Source organism: Hyla sarda, chromosome 12 (genome assembly GCF_029499605.1).
Source record: "Hyla sarda isolate aHylSar1 chromosome 12, aHylSar1.hap1, whole genome shotgun sequence".
Classification (NCBI taxonomy): domain Eukaryota; kingdom Metazoa; phylum Chordata; class Amphibia; order Anura; family Hylidae; genus Hyla; species Hyla sarda.
This window is the reverse complement of record NC_079200.1, coordinates 79,101,228-79,114,750: the sequence shown is the minus strand read 5'-3', so window position 1 is coordinate 79,114,750 and position 13,523 is coordinate 79,101,228. Positions and strand designations below refer to the sequence as shown.

At 42.1% G+C, this 13,523-nt stretch overlaps 1 protein-coding gene across 1 annotated transcript in view; it reads right to left on the bottom strand.

The window, feature by feature from the left end:
* ATP9A (ATPase phospholipid transporting 9A (putative)) overlaps window positions 1-13,523 on the bottom strand; it is a 127,734-nt gene that overhangs the window by 67,451 nt on the left and 46,760 nt on the right. The window contains exons 5-13 of the mRNA XM_056548366.1: window positions 13,177-13,235; window positions 12,337-12,388; window positions 11,867-11,961; window positions 8,837-8,917; window positions 7,516-7,591; window positions 5,832-5,908; window positions 4,961-5,121; window positions 1,774-1,916; window positions 1,498-1,610 (exon numbers count right to left, since the gene is read on the bottom strand). Of these exons, the coding sequence (XP_056404341.1) occupies window positions 1,498-1,610; window positions 1,774-1,916; window positions 4,961-5,121; window positions 5,832-5,908; window positions 7,516-7,591; window positions 8,837-8,917; window positions 11,867-11,961; window positions 12,337-12,388; window positions 13,177-13,235 (857 nt within the window). The remainder of the gene's footprint in view (window positions 1-1,497; window positions 1,611-1,773; window positions 1,917-4,960; window positions 5,122-5,831; window positions 5,909-7,515; window positions 7,592-8,836; window positions 8,918-11,866; window positions 11,962-12,336; window positions 12,389-13,176; window positions 13,236-13,523) is intronic.

Genomic DNA, 13,523 nt, shown 5'->3' with positions numbered 1-13,523 from the left:
CGGTGTGCGTTTGGTGTATCCAACAGAAAATCCAAAGTATTCAGTTAAAGGGGTACTCCGCTGCTCAGCACTCAACATTTTGTTAGAGCCGGTGCCAGGCGCTCATGATGTCACAGTCCCGCCCCCTTGTGATGTCATGCCCCACCCCCTTCAATGCAAGTCTATGGTAGGGGGCGTGGTGCCCGCCACGCCCCCTCCCATCGACTTTCATTGAGGGGCGGGGTCATGACGTCATGAAGCGGCAGCGTCGTGACATCATGAGGGGGTGGGGTTGTGACATCATGAGCCCCCAGCACCTGCTCTAAGCATTTGGAACATTCTGTTCCGAATGCTGAGCAGTGGATTATCCCTTTAACATACCCATAGATTGTAGAAAATAGAAAAGAAAATACAAAATGAAAGGAGTTTTAGTTTTTAACTTTTTAACCATATACGACTTGCTTCTGAGGGTTTTTGGTAAGAGCTGGAGGGAACTAGGTGGTGGAGGCCTCGGGGCATATGCCCCCTGTGCACTCCTCCAGCATGACGATACAGAATATTTGTGCAATAGGAAATAATGTAAATATCTCATAATCGGGGACCTCTGTAGTCTTCTCATGCTGATCCATGAATCTAATGTACAGTGGTCCCTCAAGTTACAATATTAATTGGTTCCAGGATGACCATTGTATGTTGAAACCATTGTATGTGGAGACTATAACTCTATGAAAACCTGGTAATTGGTTCTGAAGACCCAAAACGTTATCCAAAAAAAAGTAGATATTGAATACAAATAAAGCAAGTCCTTACATTTAAAAGTAAGAAAGATCTGCTGGAAGCTGTAAATCACTGTCTATGTAGAGGACAGTGTTCCAAAAAAGTAACATGGAGCCGCCCCCACCTGGTGTCCAAAGGAGCAGCTAACCCTGGCACAGGTAAAGAGTAGTACAGAACATGTAATACCACCCTGTACTATAGGGAAGTGCTACCAGACAGCCAGTCAGTGCATGAACTTCAGTAATGCCCCTTTCACACTGTCGGTATGCTTTGCCAAATTCGGCCATCAAACTCCCTTATTAGCACATAACGGGTCCCGATGGACCCCATTGTATTCTATAGCCGCCGTTATTTTTGGAGAAAAAAGCCGGAGAAAGAGACGGTGCAAGCACTATTTTTCTCCGGCTTTTCTAGATCCTCAAATAACGGGCTTTACACTGCGGGAGACAACCAGCAGTGTGAATGTAGCCTAATACAGGTATTTTACCAGTGAATTCCCATTCTGATTGGTCAGTTCTTCCAGCCATTGACATGTTTTGCAGATCTGGACTGGCTGTAGCATTGTATGTTGAGTCAGAAAAGACCATTATAAGTTGAAAATATTGTAACCTAAGGGTGTTGTTAGTAGAAGAATCACTATATTATTATTGCTTTATCTTTTACCAGGTGGTACAGGCAGTGGGCACGTGGCTGGGTCAGGTCTATTGTATATTAAGGAGGATGTTCACTCATATCACCTACCTGTGTGTATATGCTGAATATGTGACTCTGCACTTCGTCCATTGAATCCATTCCATAGGCCACAGTCCCCAGGTGAAGACGTTTAAAGACCATCTCATTCTGGGTCAGGGTCCCTACAAGATGCAGCATTATAGGATCAGTCTATATGGATGCATTATAGGATCAGTCTTTATCGGATAGTACTGCAATAGTACATTACAACAAACCCCTTTTGATGATAAGGAGTAAATAATCATAAAACATTACCCATCACATTAACATGACCCAGACCCTTACCTGTTTTGTCAGTCAGTAAGTAGGAAATTCGTCCAAGCTGCTCTGGGATCGTGCTAGATCGAACGACTGTTCCTGGGATTTTGGGGTCCCTGCGGATCATCCAGCTGTAGACAATTTTTCCCATATCCAGATTGACCCGCAAGCTGAAAGATGCCAAAGTCTCTGTGTCAGTGATCTCCAACTTGTGGCCCTCCAGCTGTAGTGGAACTACAACTCCGAGCATGTCCTAAGATCTGCAGCTAATGTGACTGTTCTAATAAAATGCAACTTTCTAATATATTTTGCCTTTAAATTCTGTATTATATTTAAGATCTTTGCTTTTGGTTTAACCTGTTGGAGACGAAGGGCGTACAAGTACACCCTTGTTCCCTGGTACTTAAGAACCAAGGGCGTACCTGTATGCCCGTGGGAATTCCGGTCACTGCCGCACATGAGGCGGTGATCGGAATGGGATGACTGCTGATATTAGCAGCCATCCTCGCACATAGCCTAGGGAGGTCCTGCAAACCCCCCCTTGTCGGCGATTGCTGTGATTCGTCGGTCAATTATGACCGGCGAATAACGGCTCTTCCGGGCTGATCGGGTCCCTGGTGACCCAATCTCCCAAAAATAAAAGGTGATCGGGGCTGTCAGAGACAGCCCGATCACCATGAAGAATAGGAGCGAGGTGTCAGGGGTGCCACCTCCTCCTTTCCCCTGCCATTGGTCAGTCAGAACAGACCGACCAATGGCAGGAGGGTTAAAGTTGAGAGCCGGGGGGGGGGGGGGGGGAGCTGCTTACCAATGATCAGGGGCTGCGGCGGGCCAGCTGTGATCAGGAGCTGTGTGGGGCTGTGACAGTTGCGGAGACGGCATACGGCAGTGAAGATCGTTGGTGAGTGATCTTCACGCCGTCCTTGTAAAAGTTATCAATGCTACAACTCCCAGCATGCCCAGAAAGCCTTTGGCTATGCGGGCATGCTAGGAGTTGTCGTTTTCAGACATCTGGAGGTCCACAGTTTGGAGACCACTGTGCAGTGGTCTCCAAACTGTGGCTCTTCAGATGTTGCAGAACTACAACTCCCAGCATGTCTGGACATGCTGGTAGTTGTACTTTTGCAACACCTGGAGGTGCAATGGTTTCCAAACTGTGTCCCTCCAGATGTTAGAAAACTACAATTCCCAGCATGCCCAGAAAGTCAGGCATGCTGGGTGTTGTAGTTCTACAACATCTACAACTCTCAGCATGCCTGGACAGTCTGGGCTTGCTAGGAGTTGTAGTATTGCAACATCTGGGGGGACACAGTTTTGAGACCACAACTTTGCACCTACAGACCCATATATACGGGCTTGTTTTTTTGCATCACCAATTGTACTTTGTAATTACATCACTTATTTTATAACATAATCTGTAACGAAACAGAAAAAAACGTATTTGTGGGGTGAAATAAAAAATAAAACACATCATTCTGTAACTTTGTAGGTTTTATTTTATTTTACTACTTAAAAATACTACGTGCACCAAAATTAGTATCTTCTGACCCCTATAACTTTTTTATTTTTCCGCATATGGGGGTATATGAGGGCTCATTTTTTGCGCCATTGTCTGTAGTTTTCACCATTTTTGTTTTGATGGGACTTTTTGATCGCTTTTTATAATTTTTTTTAATGATATATGAAGTTACCAAAAATGAACAATTTTGGAGTTTTTTTTGTTTTTTTTTTAACATATACACCATCGACCATGCAGTTCAGCTATCCTTATACTTTAATAGTTTGGACATTTATGCATACCTCGGTACCACATTTTATTTCATCAATTTTTTTTTTTTTTAAGTGGGAAAAGGTGGGGGGTCTAACTTTTATTAGGATGGGGTTAATAGGGGGCTATAACATGCAATCTTTTTATTGGATATACTGATCAATGCTATGCCGTATCATAGCATTGATCAGTGTTATCGGTGCTCTGTGGCTCCAGCCTGAATGGCAGGCTGGGAACAGCAAAACACAGATCGGACGGCGAGAAGGCAGGTAAGGGCCCTCCCGTCCTCTCAGCTGATTGGGGCATTGCGGTTTCACCGCAATATCTCGGTTTCACCACAATATCTCGGTTTCACCGCAATGGTCCCGATCAGCTCCTCTGAGGTGCCGGGACACTTTCACTTTTGGTTTAGACGCTGCAATCAACTTTGATTGCGGCATCTAAAGGGTTAATGCCGGGCATCAGCCTTATCGGTGGTGCATTAACCTTGGGTCCTACTGCTGATAGCAGTGAGCACGCTTCAAATCCCTCTAACGGGACCAGGGTGTACAGGTATGCCCTTGGTCCTCAAGTATCAGGACACAAGGGCATACCTGTACGCCCTTGGTCCCCAACAAGTTAAAGTCAATGGTTATCAAAATCAGCTGCAGAAAATATGCTGCAAAATACGGCACCTGTGACGGAATACTATAGTCACTTACATACTGTATTGCATTATTGCATTCACCCCTAGTTTCATTGGATTCCAACAACTCCTTGGTGTATTTGTTTTTTGTCCATGAGTGACAAAGAAAGAAGCTGCTTTTCCATAGGGGAAGTCAAAGTAGTTTTCTTACCAGTAATGGTAATTGTCTGCTGGGACTGATACAGGATTGCCTTTTGAACAACATTAGTCCATTAAACTGATTATTTGTCAATGCATATGTATATGTATGAAGAGAATGCAACATTCCCCAACAATTGGGAGCCAGACAACACCAGGACAGCATTCTCTAGAGCAGTGGTCTTCAACCTGCGGACCTCCATATGTTGCTAAACTACAACTCCCAGCATGCCCGGACAACCAACGGCTGTCCGGGCATGCTGGGAGTTGTAGTTTTGCAACATCTGGAGGTCCGCAGGTTGAAGACCACTGTTCTAGAGAGTACAATAGCACATCTCTGCACTGTGGATATTGTAATGTATTTTTATGAAATTGTCATACATTGTAAAATTTGAAGGAAAAGTATAGGCAAATACATGGGTATAACTATATCTATTGCAGCCATGGTATCTGCTATGGGGCTCAGGGGTTGAGGGCACCACACAAGTGCAAGAATATTGTACCTTTTTGTAAAGTAAAACAAATAAGTGACTTTCTGCTAGTATTTGTGGATTCATTTTGCTATGAGACCCTATAGATTTTAGTTACACCACTGGACGAATGACATTCTGTATACAAGTTACCTGATGGGAATGATGTTAGAAAAGAGGAGCAGGAAGCGGATGATCTGTAGATACCAGCGACCGGCAAAATGCTGAAGAGTCACCATGACCAGAGAGACTACCACTAGGGCGCTGAATAAGATCTTCGTCAGACAGTTCACTTCCAAGTCAAAGAGACCGATCTGCAGCACAGAATCAAGATATGGTAAAGCCACATCAATAACTGGTGGGTATACAAACAATGCGACAAAGCCATTGGTGCACAAATTCATATATCGCGGTTCCTGTCATAGCTCATCTGATTAATGTTTTGTTTTTTTTACGTTGTGATAATAATTGTGTTTCATGAGTAAAGAAGCGTGAAACATTTAATGCAAGCCAGTCATACCTATATGTATTAACACCTTAGACATGCATGGCATATACACAGAATATACCCGGATAGACTTGGCCCTTGGCGTAGCATGTGTTTAAAAAGTAATGACCCTGATCACACTAATATATAATACAGTCCATAAACAACTTAACTAATGAATATGTGGTAAATTAACTTTTTTTTAGTTTCTTTAAAGTGCATCAAAAGGGGGCATGACCCCTGAAATGTTGCGGTGTTCTGCGATGAGAGGAGTACGCTTCAGTCTTATCCCAGAGGAACCCTATTCTGGAGATAGGTGCAGAGAAATGAGACCTGCATCTATCAGACACATTGCATATCCACGTCTAAGGTGAGAATACCCCTTTAACTTTCACAGACTAACCACCAGATACAACTACATGCTGTCTGCACAATTCCCAAATTGTGCACGGAGCGCAAACAGGATATATTTAATACCAATAAATGATATACGTATTTGCTTTTTGGAAATCTCCAGTATGCCCTCTAAGGCCGTACCTTACTTCGTGGATTGGAGGTGTTCATAACACTGCGTTGCTCTCGACCAGTATAAATAACCACTCCGACCACCGTACCTGCAAAAAAAAGCCTACATAGTAACATATCATCAGCCTACGTTTCTAGCTTCTCTCACTTTTACTAGTCCACTACCATTTTATTAACAGTCTAATCTGCAGATGAAGAGAATATATAGGGTAAAGTTCTGCAACTTTTTGAATTTGTATTTCAAGTTTCCCCATTTGAAACAAATCTCTGCTTGATTTCTGTGAATGGGAACATTTTTGGTCATATTTAAAAGTTGAGAACAGTTCTGATCTCAACCTGCTCACACAGTGGTAGTAATACATTTAGTCCAGACTGCTGATGCGTTTGGCTCACAGATGATCGTCTACATCAAATACAACAACAATAATGAAATAGGAGCACCACATAAATAGTAAAAAATGTCAATCTCAATTTTGAATGATATAAAGAGATACTAATACATAAAAGCTGGACTAGAAGTCAAGGAGTATAAAAAACATAGAGGAGGGATGTATTCAACAAGACGCCAAGCCATACAGTAATGATATTTTCTTAAAGACCTCTAATGCATAAAGTGCAATATTCAATGAGATCCAATATATATCATATACCAGTGTATAGATATCCTAATACTGTCCAAGCAAAAATGAAAAGTAAAAAATAGTGGAGTTCATACAGACCAACAAATATGGTCTGAGTCCCCAATGTGAATTTTGTCTGCAGCCTCTTCCCACTAGTACAAGGTAAACATGTTGAGGGCCCAGTTAATACTGTATGGATTTACACTTGGATTAATACATTCCTCTTTCTCTGAATTTCCTCCAGCTTTTATGTATTAATATCTAATTATATCAAAGATTGATATTGTGTTCTGTTTAAATGGTGCTCCTATTTTGTTATTAGTATTAGAGATTGCATTGTGTTTTATTTATTATGTTGCCCTTGCAGTATAGGTGTAGGAGTTGGATACATGTGGTAAACGTTTGGCATATATATATATATATATATATATATATATATATATATATATATATTTTTTTTTTTTTACAATGCAATAATTCAGCTTTGCTCACATAAAGACCCCTTTGTAAGCTAAATATAGAGGTACATTGTAATAAGGAGCATATTGATAGAGGTGCCATGTACATGTTTCACGCCTGTGAATCAGATAGGAAAGAGAGCTTTAAGCACACGGAGGATTGCCTACACTGAGACACAGAATGAAAGCAGAGCAAGCAGATATGTTGTAAAACAATTGAAAAATAATGATTTAATATTTTCCCCAAACAGAGTTCCAACGTTTGGGTCTCATGCACAGTCATCACCCCCTCCATACATTGGCAGCAATGTTGCCATCCATCAGACTGCACAGAAAGGGCCATTCATTATCTGATGTCATAAATTTTGTTTCTTGACGGATGAAAGATGAAGTGACTCCACGTCACAGATGACTTTAGCATCATTTACAGATGCCCCGGGGTGACTATGTGTCAGTTCTCCTTTCTTTTGGTGTCACAAATGGAAGAGAAAACACAAAAAACTAATTTGGAGCCTAATTTTCTCAATGACAGACTCAATTATTACCCATTACAGACAAATGAATGAGGGATTAAATTGTTAACATGCATTTCAGGGGACTTGGAATGTTTATCTTTACCAGAAGCAATGACCGTGCTGGCCCACAGTGTGTTCTCGATACTTAAGCTTTCATTTATTGGGGGGTCGCTGTCCTCCTGTGAAGAGATAAAGAACCTGAATACACTGTCTGGAGCACATTTGTAATGTATTTATGTCTTCTGAACTCAAAACTTTCAAAGTTCCTGCATCACACATTAGGGCCCACACAGTAATAGTGTGTCTTTAGGTTCCACATAGTAAGAATGTTCATTTTAGATCCCATACAGTAATACTGCCCTCTTTAGGCCCCACACATAGGAGTGCTTCCTTAAGGCTTCACACAGTAACAATGTCCCCTTTAGGTCCCACAATGTAAGAATGTCCCTTTTTAGGACGTTTAGGAGGAATTTCCACTGTGTCGGGCCTAAAGGGGGCATATTACTGTGTGGGACTTAAAAATACATTCTAAATGTGTTTGGCCTAAAGGGGACATGGTTACTATGTAGGACCTTTAGGGGGTACTATTACCATGTGGGCTACTCCAGGGAAGTATTTATATTAAAACAAAGCTCCAAAGCCACTACACTTCCTGGATATGCATGGATTCTGTGGCCCCTATTGTCTCCTCTGGCTGCTTGATATTATTTGCCATCCTATCCTCCCCTTGCCTATATCTCCCAGCAATTGCAGCTCCACTCCAGCCTCCCCCCTCCTAATCTGAGCAGCAGAGAGATTCATTGTCTGTTTGGCTGAGGCTGCACATGCCTCCCAGTTCTCAGCACTAAATAGAGCATGACTCCTCAGAGTAGGGCAGAAACCACATGGACCTTGGGGGAGATTTATCAAAATCTGTCCAAAGGAAAAGTTGCCCAGTTGCCCATAGCAACCAATCAGATCGCTTCTTTCATTTTTGAAAAGGCCTCTGCAAAATAAAAGAAGCGATCTGATTGGTTGCTATGGGCAACTAGGCAACTTTTCCTTTGCACAGGTATTGATAAATCTCCCCCCTTTGTCTCTCAGGAGGGTGGGGGCTGCTTTCAGAGAGGAATTTGGGCAGAGACAGAGCAGATGGCTGGATGATGTCATTCCCTCACTTCATGCATGTAAGTGAAAACCAAAGAGGGGATTAAATGCTCTATATAGCTAATGAATGATATTTAGACACATAAATAGGTTGATGAGAGAGAAAGGATGGGTTATGGGCTTAGTTCCCCAGAGTAACCCTTTAAGAGGGAGCACAAACTAAAAAATATCTTTGATTTACAGTATACAGATCCACAAAGTGTAGGTATATTCTAAGACTTAGGCTCTGTTTACATTCGCTTCAGAGGCTCCAAAAATATCCATTGACCATTACTCACCCGGGTAAACGTTCCTGCAAAATTATGGATGTCGATATTCGGTTCTTCTGCATATATATAGGCTCTAATCTGAAGCAAGTCCTGAATAATAACAAAAAGAAAATCATCATGGTTATTAACAATGGGGCAAATCCTAAAAAAAAATTAAAAAAAAATGCAACAACCACCAAAATGGAAGCCAACCTGATTTACTGATATGTGGCCACTTTTAAGGTTTAGGTGGAAAATGACCTTATAGATGACACTGTGGTAACAGGGTGTGATGTGGGCAGATGTTGTTACCCTAGGGGCAGATGGAATTAACCCCTTGTATTTGTGATGCCAGGGCGTGGTTTATCCTCGATACCACCTGAAGGTATACCGCTGGATCCTGGGCTAGGCACAGGGACAATAATGACTCCGACGCCAAGTTACGGATAACGGTAGCTTTACTGAGGGTAGACAGATGGTAAAGTCTATACAGTTTAGCCAGGGCCCAAGGAGGTGACCAGTTATGCAGAGCCCTTAAAGGGGTATTCCAGGAAAAAAAAAATTTTTTATATATCAACTGGCTCCGGAAAGTTAAACAGATTTGTAAATTACTTCTATTAAAAAATCTTAATCCTTCCAATAGTTATTAGCTTCTGAAGTTTTCTGTCTAACTGCTCAATGATGATGTCACGTCCCGGGAGCTGTGCATGATGGGAGAATATCCCCATAGGAGCTGGACAGCTCCCGGGACGCGAGTCATCAGACAGCAGTTAGACAGAAAACAGCAACTCAACTTCAGAAGCTAATAACTATTGGAAGGCTTAAGATTTTTTAATAGAAGTAATTTACAAATCTGTTTAACTTTCCGGAGCCAGATGATATATAAAAAAAAGTTTTGGCCTGGAATACCCCTTTAAGGGCTTGCTGGGACTTGTAGTAGATATGGTCAATTTAATGCAGACCACATTGACTTGACTGATGACTGTGACTGACTTGACTTGACTGATGACTGACAAGACTGAGACTGTGGCTTATTTGTGGCTGCAGACTGGACTTGAGGCCTCCTATTACTCTGGACACTCTCTAGGACTCGACTTGACCTCAGCAAAGACTTGTAAGGAAAGAGGGAGAGCTAGCTCCACCCAGGGCTCACATGGGGGAGACTAGCAGGGATGGTAAACAGTCTAAAAGTGACAATGCTTTCTGAACACATTACATGGTATAATACATTAGAATCATATGTACATGGGGGGGACAGATGCATGGGGTCCCAGGGGACACTGTAGGGAGGCTGCCTGATAGGGCAGCAAGAGTGTGGGGTAACCCCTCCCGTACTGGGCCACCACAACACATTATGACCTTATAGATGACACAGGTTATATGGGGTCAAACTGCACTGAAGATCTATGATGGATGGATGTATAGATAAAGTCACATGCTGTGTATGTATAGATAACATGTGCTCCATTATTAAGTTCTCTGTGCCCATGGTAAGCTGCAAAACATCTGGAAGCCCCAAGGACATGGACTGATGATTGTCAGATGAAGTGAAGTAGGTGACTGCTGCAACTATATTTGCTAGAATATACAATGAATGGGTCAGTATAGAGCTTAGGGGAAGGGTAAATAATAAGTGATAGATGCTTTTGTAGATTATTTACAGGCACAATGGAAACATTAACATCTATGTTCACTTCTTAGGTATTACTAGAGAAATATACATTATTCTACATAAACAATTGAGTCTGCATTATACTCAAGAGCTGCACTCACCATTTTGCTGGTGGGGGCACGGTATACATACACTTCTTTTCCTGTATGGATCCTGAGTTATATCCTGTATTATACTCCAGAGCTGCACTCACTATTCTGCTGGTGGGGTCACTGTGTACATACATTACATTACTTATCCTGTACTGATCCTGAGTTATATCCTGCATTATACCCCAGAACTGTACTCACTATTCTGCTGGTGAGGTCACTGTGTACATACATTACATTACTTATCCTGTACTGATCCTGAGTTATATCCTGTATTATACTCCAGAGCTGTACTCACTATTCTGCTGGTGGGGTCACTGTGTACATACATTACATTACTTATCCTGTACTGATCCTGAGTTATATCCTCTACAATACTCAAGAGCTGTACTCACTATTCTGCTGGTGAGGTCATTGTGTACATACCTTACATTACTTATTTTGTACTGATCCCGAGTTACAGCTAGCCTGTATTTGCATGAATATGCAATATTCAGAGAAAACTTATCCCAGTTTTGCATAACTGGAGTACCCCTTTAATTCAACCAGCATTTCCTGCTGGATCAGTGTCTGCACAGCTTGCTCTGGCAAATTGCATTCTGGGAAGTGCCCCCTTTACACTAGGCATTCTATAGTCATCTTATTTAGGTAACGCTCTCCATGTTTGTCCACAAGCTTGCCGACAGTTTCTGTTTGTAATTCACAGACCCAGGGCAGTGAGGACAAGTTAGGAAACTAGTTTTTCCCCATTTAAAAAAATATATATTTTTTTTTATGCATAACATCTGACTACCCAGCATTTGTTCCCTATGGTGCTGGATTAAAGGAAGTGTGCTGCACCTTTTTTTGTTTGCACAGTTATGGTATATGTGCAGTAAATGTCTTTGAACTGGCACCTACAGACCCAGCATCTGTAAACGTAGGGGTGCTCATATAGCTATTAGGCCATGTTCTCACGTCCGGAATTTCCTTGCGTAATTCTGCATTCAATGGAATTCTGCTGCGCTGTGCACACTGCAGAATTTCTACGCCAGATGTTTCTAGCACAGAAATCCCAATTTCCGTGTCTGCAGAAAGAATGAACCTGTCCACTATTTCTGCGGAATCTGCATGGAATGCATAGCAGTCTATGAAACGGTGCATTCCCGTGCGGTCCTAGTGCTGGCATGTTATGCAAGCGCCCGCAGTCTGCGGAATGTCCGCACAGAGATTTTCCATGCAGACATTCTGGATGTGTGGACATAGCCTAACCATGCAGAGGATCCACAAGCCCACATGACAAGTACAGGGGTCACTTACAGCTGCTGTGGGCAGTCTCTGTGTGCAGGACACTGGCAGCCGCAGCTTCCAGTCCGTCTCACCGTCCAGCTGATCGGTGCGCAGAAAGCAGGAACCTGAGGAAACAGTACAAAAGTTATTTCCACATTTAGTTAAAACGCCTCTCATTTCCATTTTTAACCCAGATGTAACACTACTGTACGGCTTAGGTTCTTTCCTGGTTTTACACTTCTTTAATCTACATCTACAATTGTGAATTTTGTTGCATTTACAATTATCTACTCCACAACCACACACTTTGCAGGACATTTCATAAATAAATTCTGATTGCTATGGACCTGACAGTCTGGTTGCTAGGGATACATTTTAACAACCAAGCTTAGCTGTGCTGACAGCAGAGACCGGGCGCAGCAGAGATTACAGGCTGCCATGTTATTCGGATATTTGAACACAATTACATAGGAAGAACAAAGAAGTTATGGGACACATACCATTTTTTTCGGACGTCCTTAGGAATATCATGTCGGCCGGAATTCTCTGATTCTGCATGAAAAATTACGAAGGTTTTATGACATTTTCAGTTTTGCAAACAGCTTGCACGTGAGTCTAAAGAAAAAGACGCAGCTTTCAAAGGAAGCTGGAAAGTGTTCTGAAAGTAAGATGCTGCCATCAACTAAGCCAAATTTCCTACTAATACTGAATTGGCTGACCTTGTATACGCTGTACAGTATAAAAATGCAGTCTGACTATTCACTGGAATATAGTGGTGCAAGGTGACTTGGTGAATAGCATGCTTGTCTTGCAGCGCCGGGTTTTAGGCTTAAATCCCACTAAGGACAACATCTGCAAAGAGTTTGTATGTTCTCCCCTTGTTTGCGAGTGTGTTTCCTTTAGATACTCTGGTTCCCTCCTACACTTCAAAAACATACTGATAGGTGAATCAAGATTGTGAGCCCCAGTGGGGACCTGGATTAATTTGAGTGTACAACGCTGTGCAATCTGTGTGCGCTATATAAATAAAGAATTATAATATTAATCCTAATTGGAACAGAAACAATTTCACACTGCCGTTGTTACCTGCCCGTAATAGGTCCGTTAGGCTCCTTTTTTTCTGCCTTTAACGGACGTTATTGGGGATGGTCACAACGGCATGGCAGGATCCCATTGATTATATCGGGGTCCATTGTTTTTACCAAGTATAGCGGGAGAAAAAGACGATGCACACACTTATTTTTCTCCCGCTGTACTCTTACATGTTTACTGTCCATGATATTTCACAATCAAACTAAATGCAATTCTGTAGGTGCAGAACTGAGTGCATCAGAACCAACCTTTTCTACAATTACAAGGTCTCCAACTTGTATGCTCGAGCTGCGGACCTTTACAGTACCTGTGGTAAAAAAACAGAAGACACTGGACATTATCTGTCTGTCCAAATAATGACAAATATTTGTAAATTTGGACACCATAAGACAATATTCCACAACCTGTAGCTCTCCAGTTCTGGCAAAACTACAACAAGCCTCGACAGCCTGCAGATACCCAATGTCATTTGTAGTACAGTCCCCAAATCCATTGTGATTACAGTACAACAATCTAGACTTCAAATAAGTGTTCCACATCCTGTGGCTCCCCAGCTGTTGCAAAACTGTAACTCCCATTATGCTCTAACAGTCTT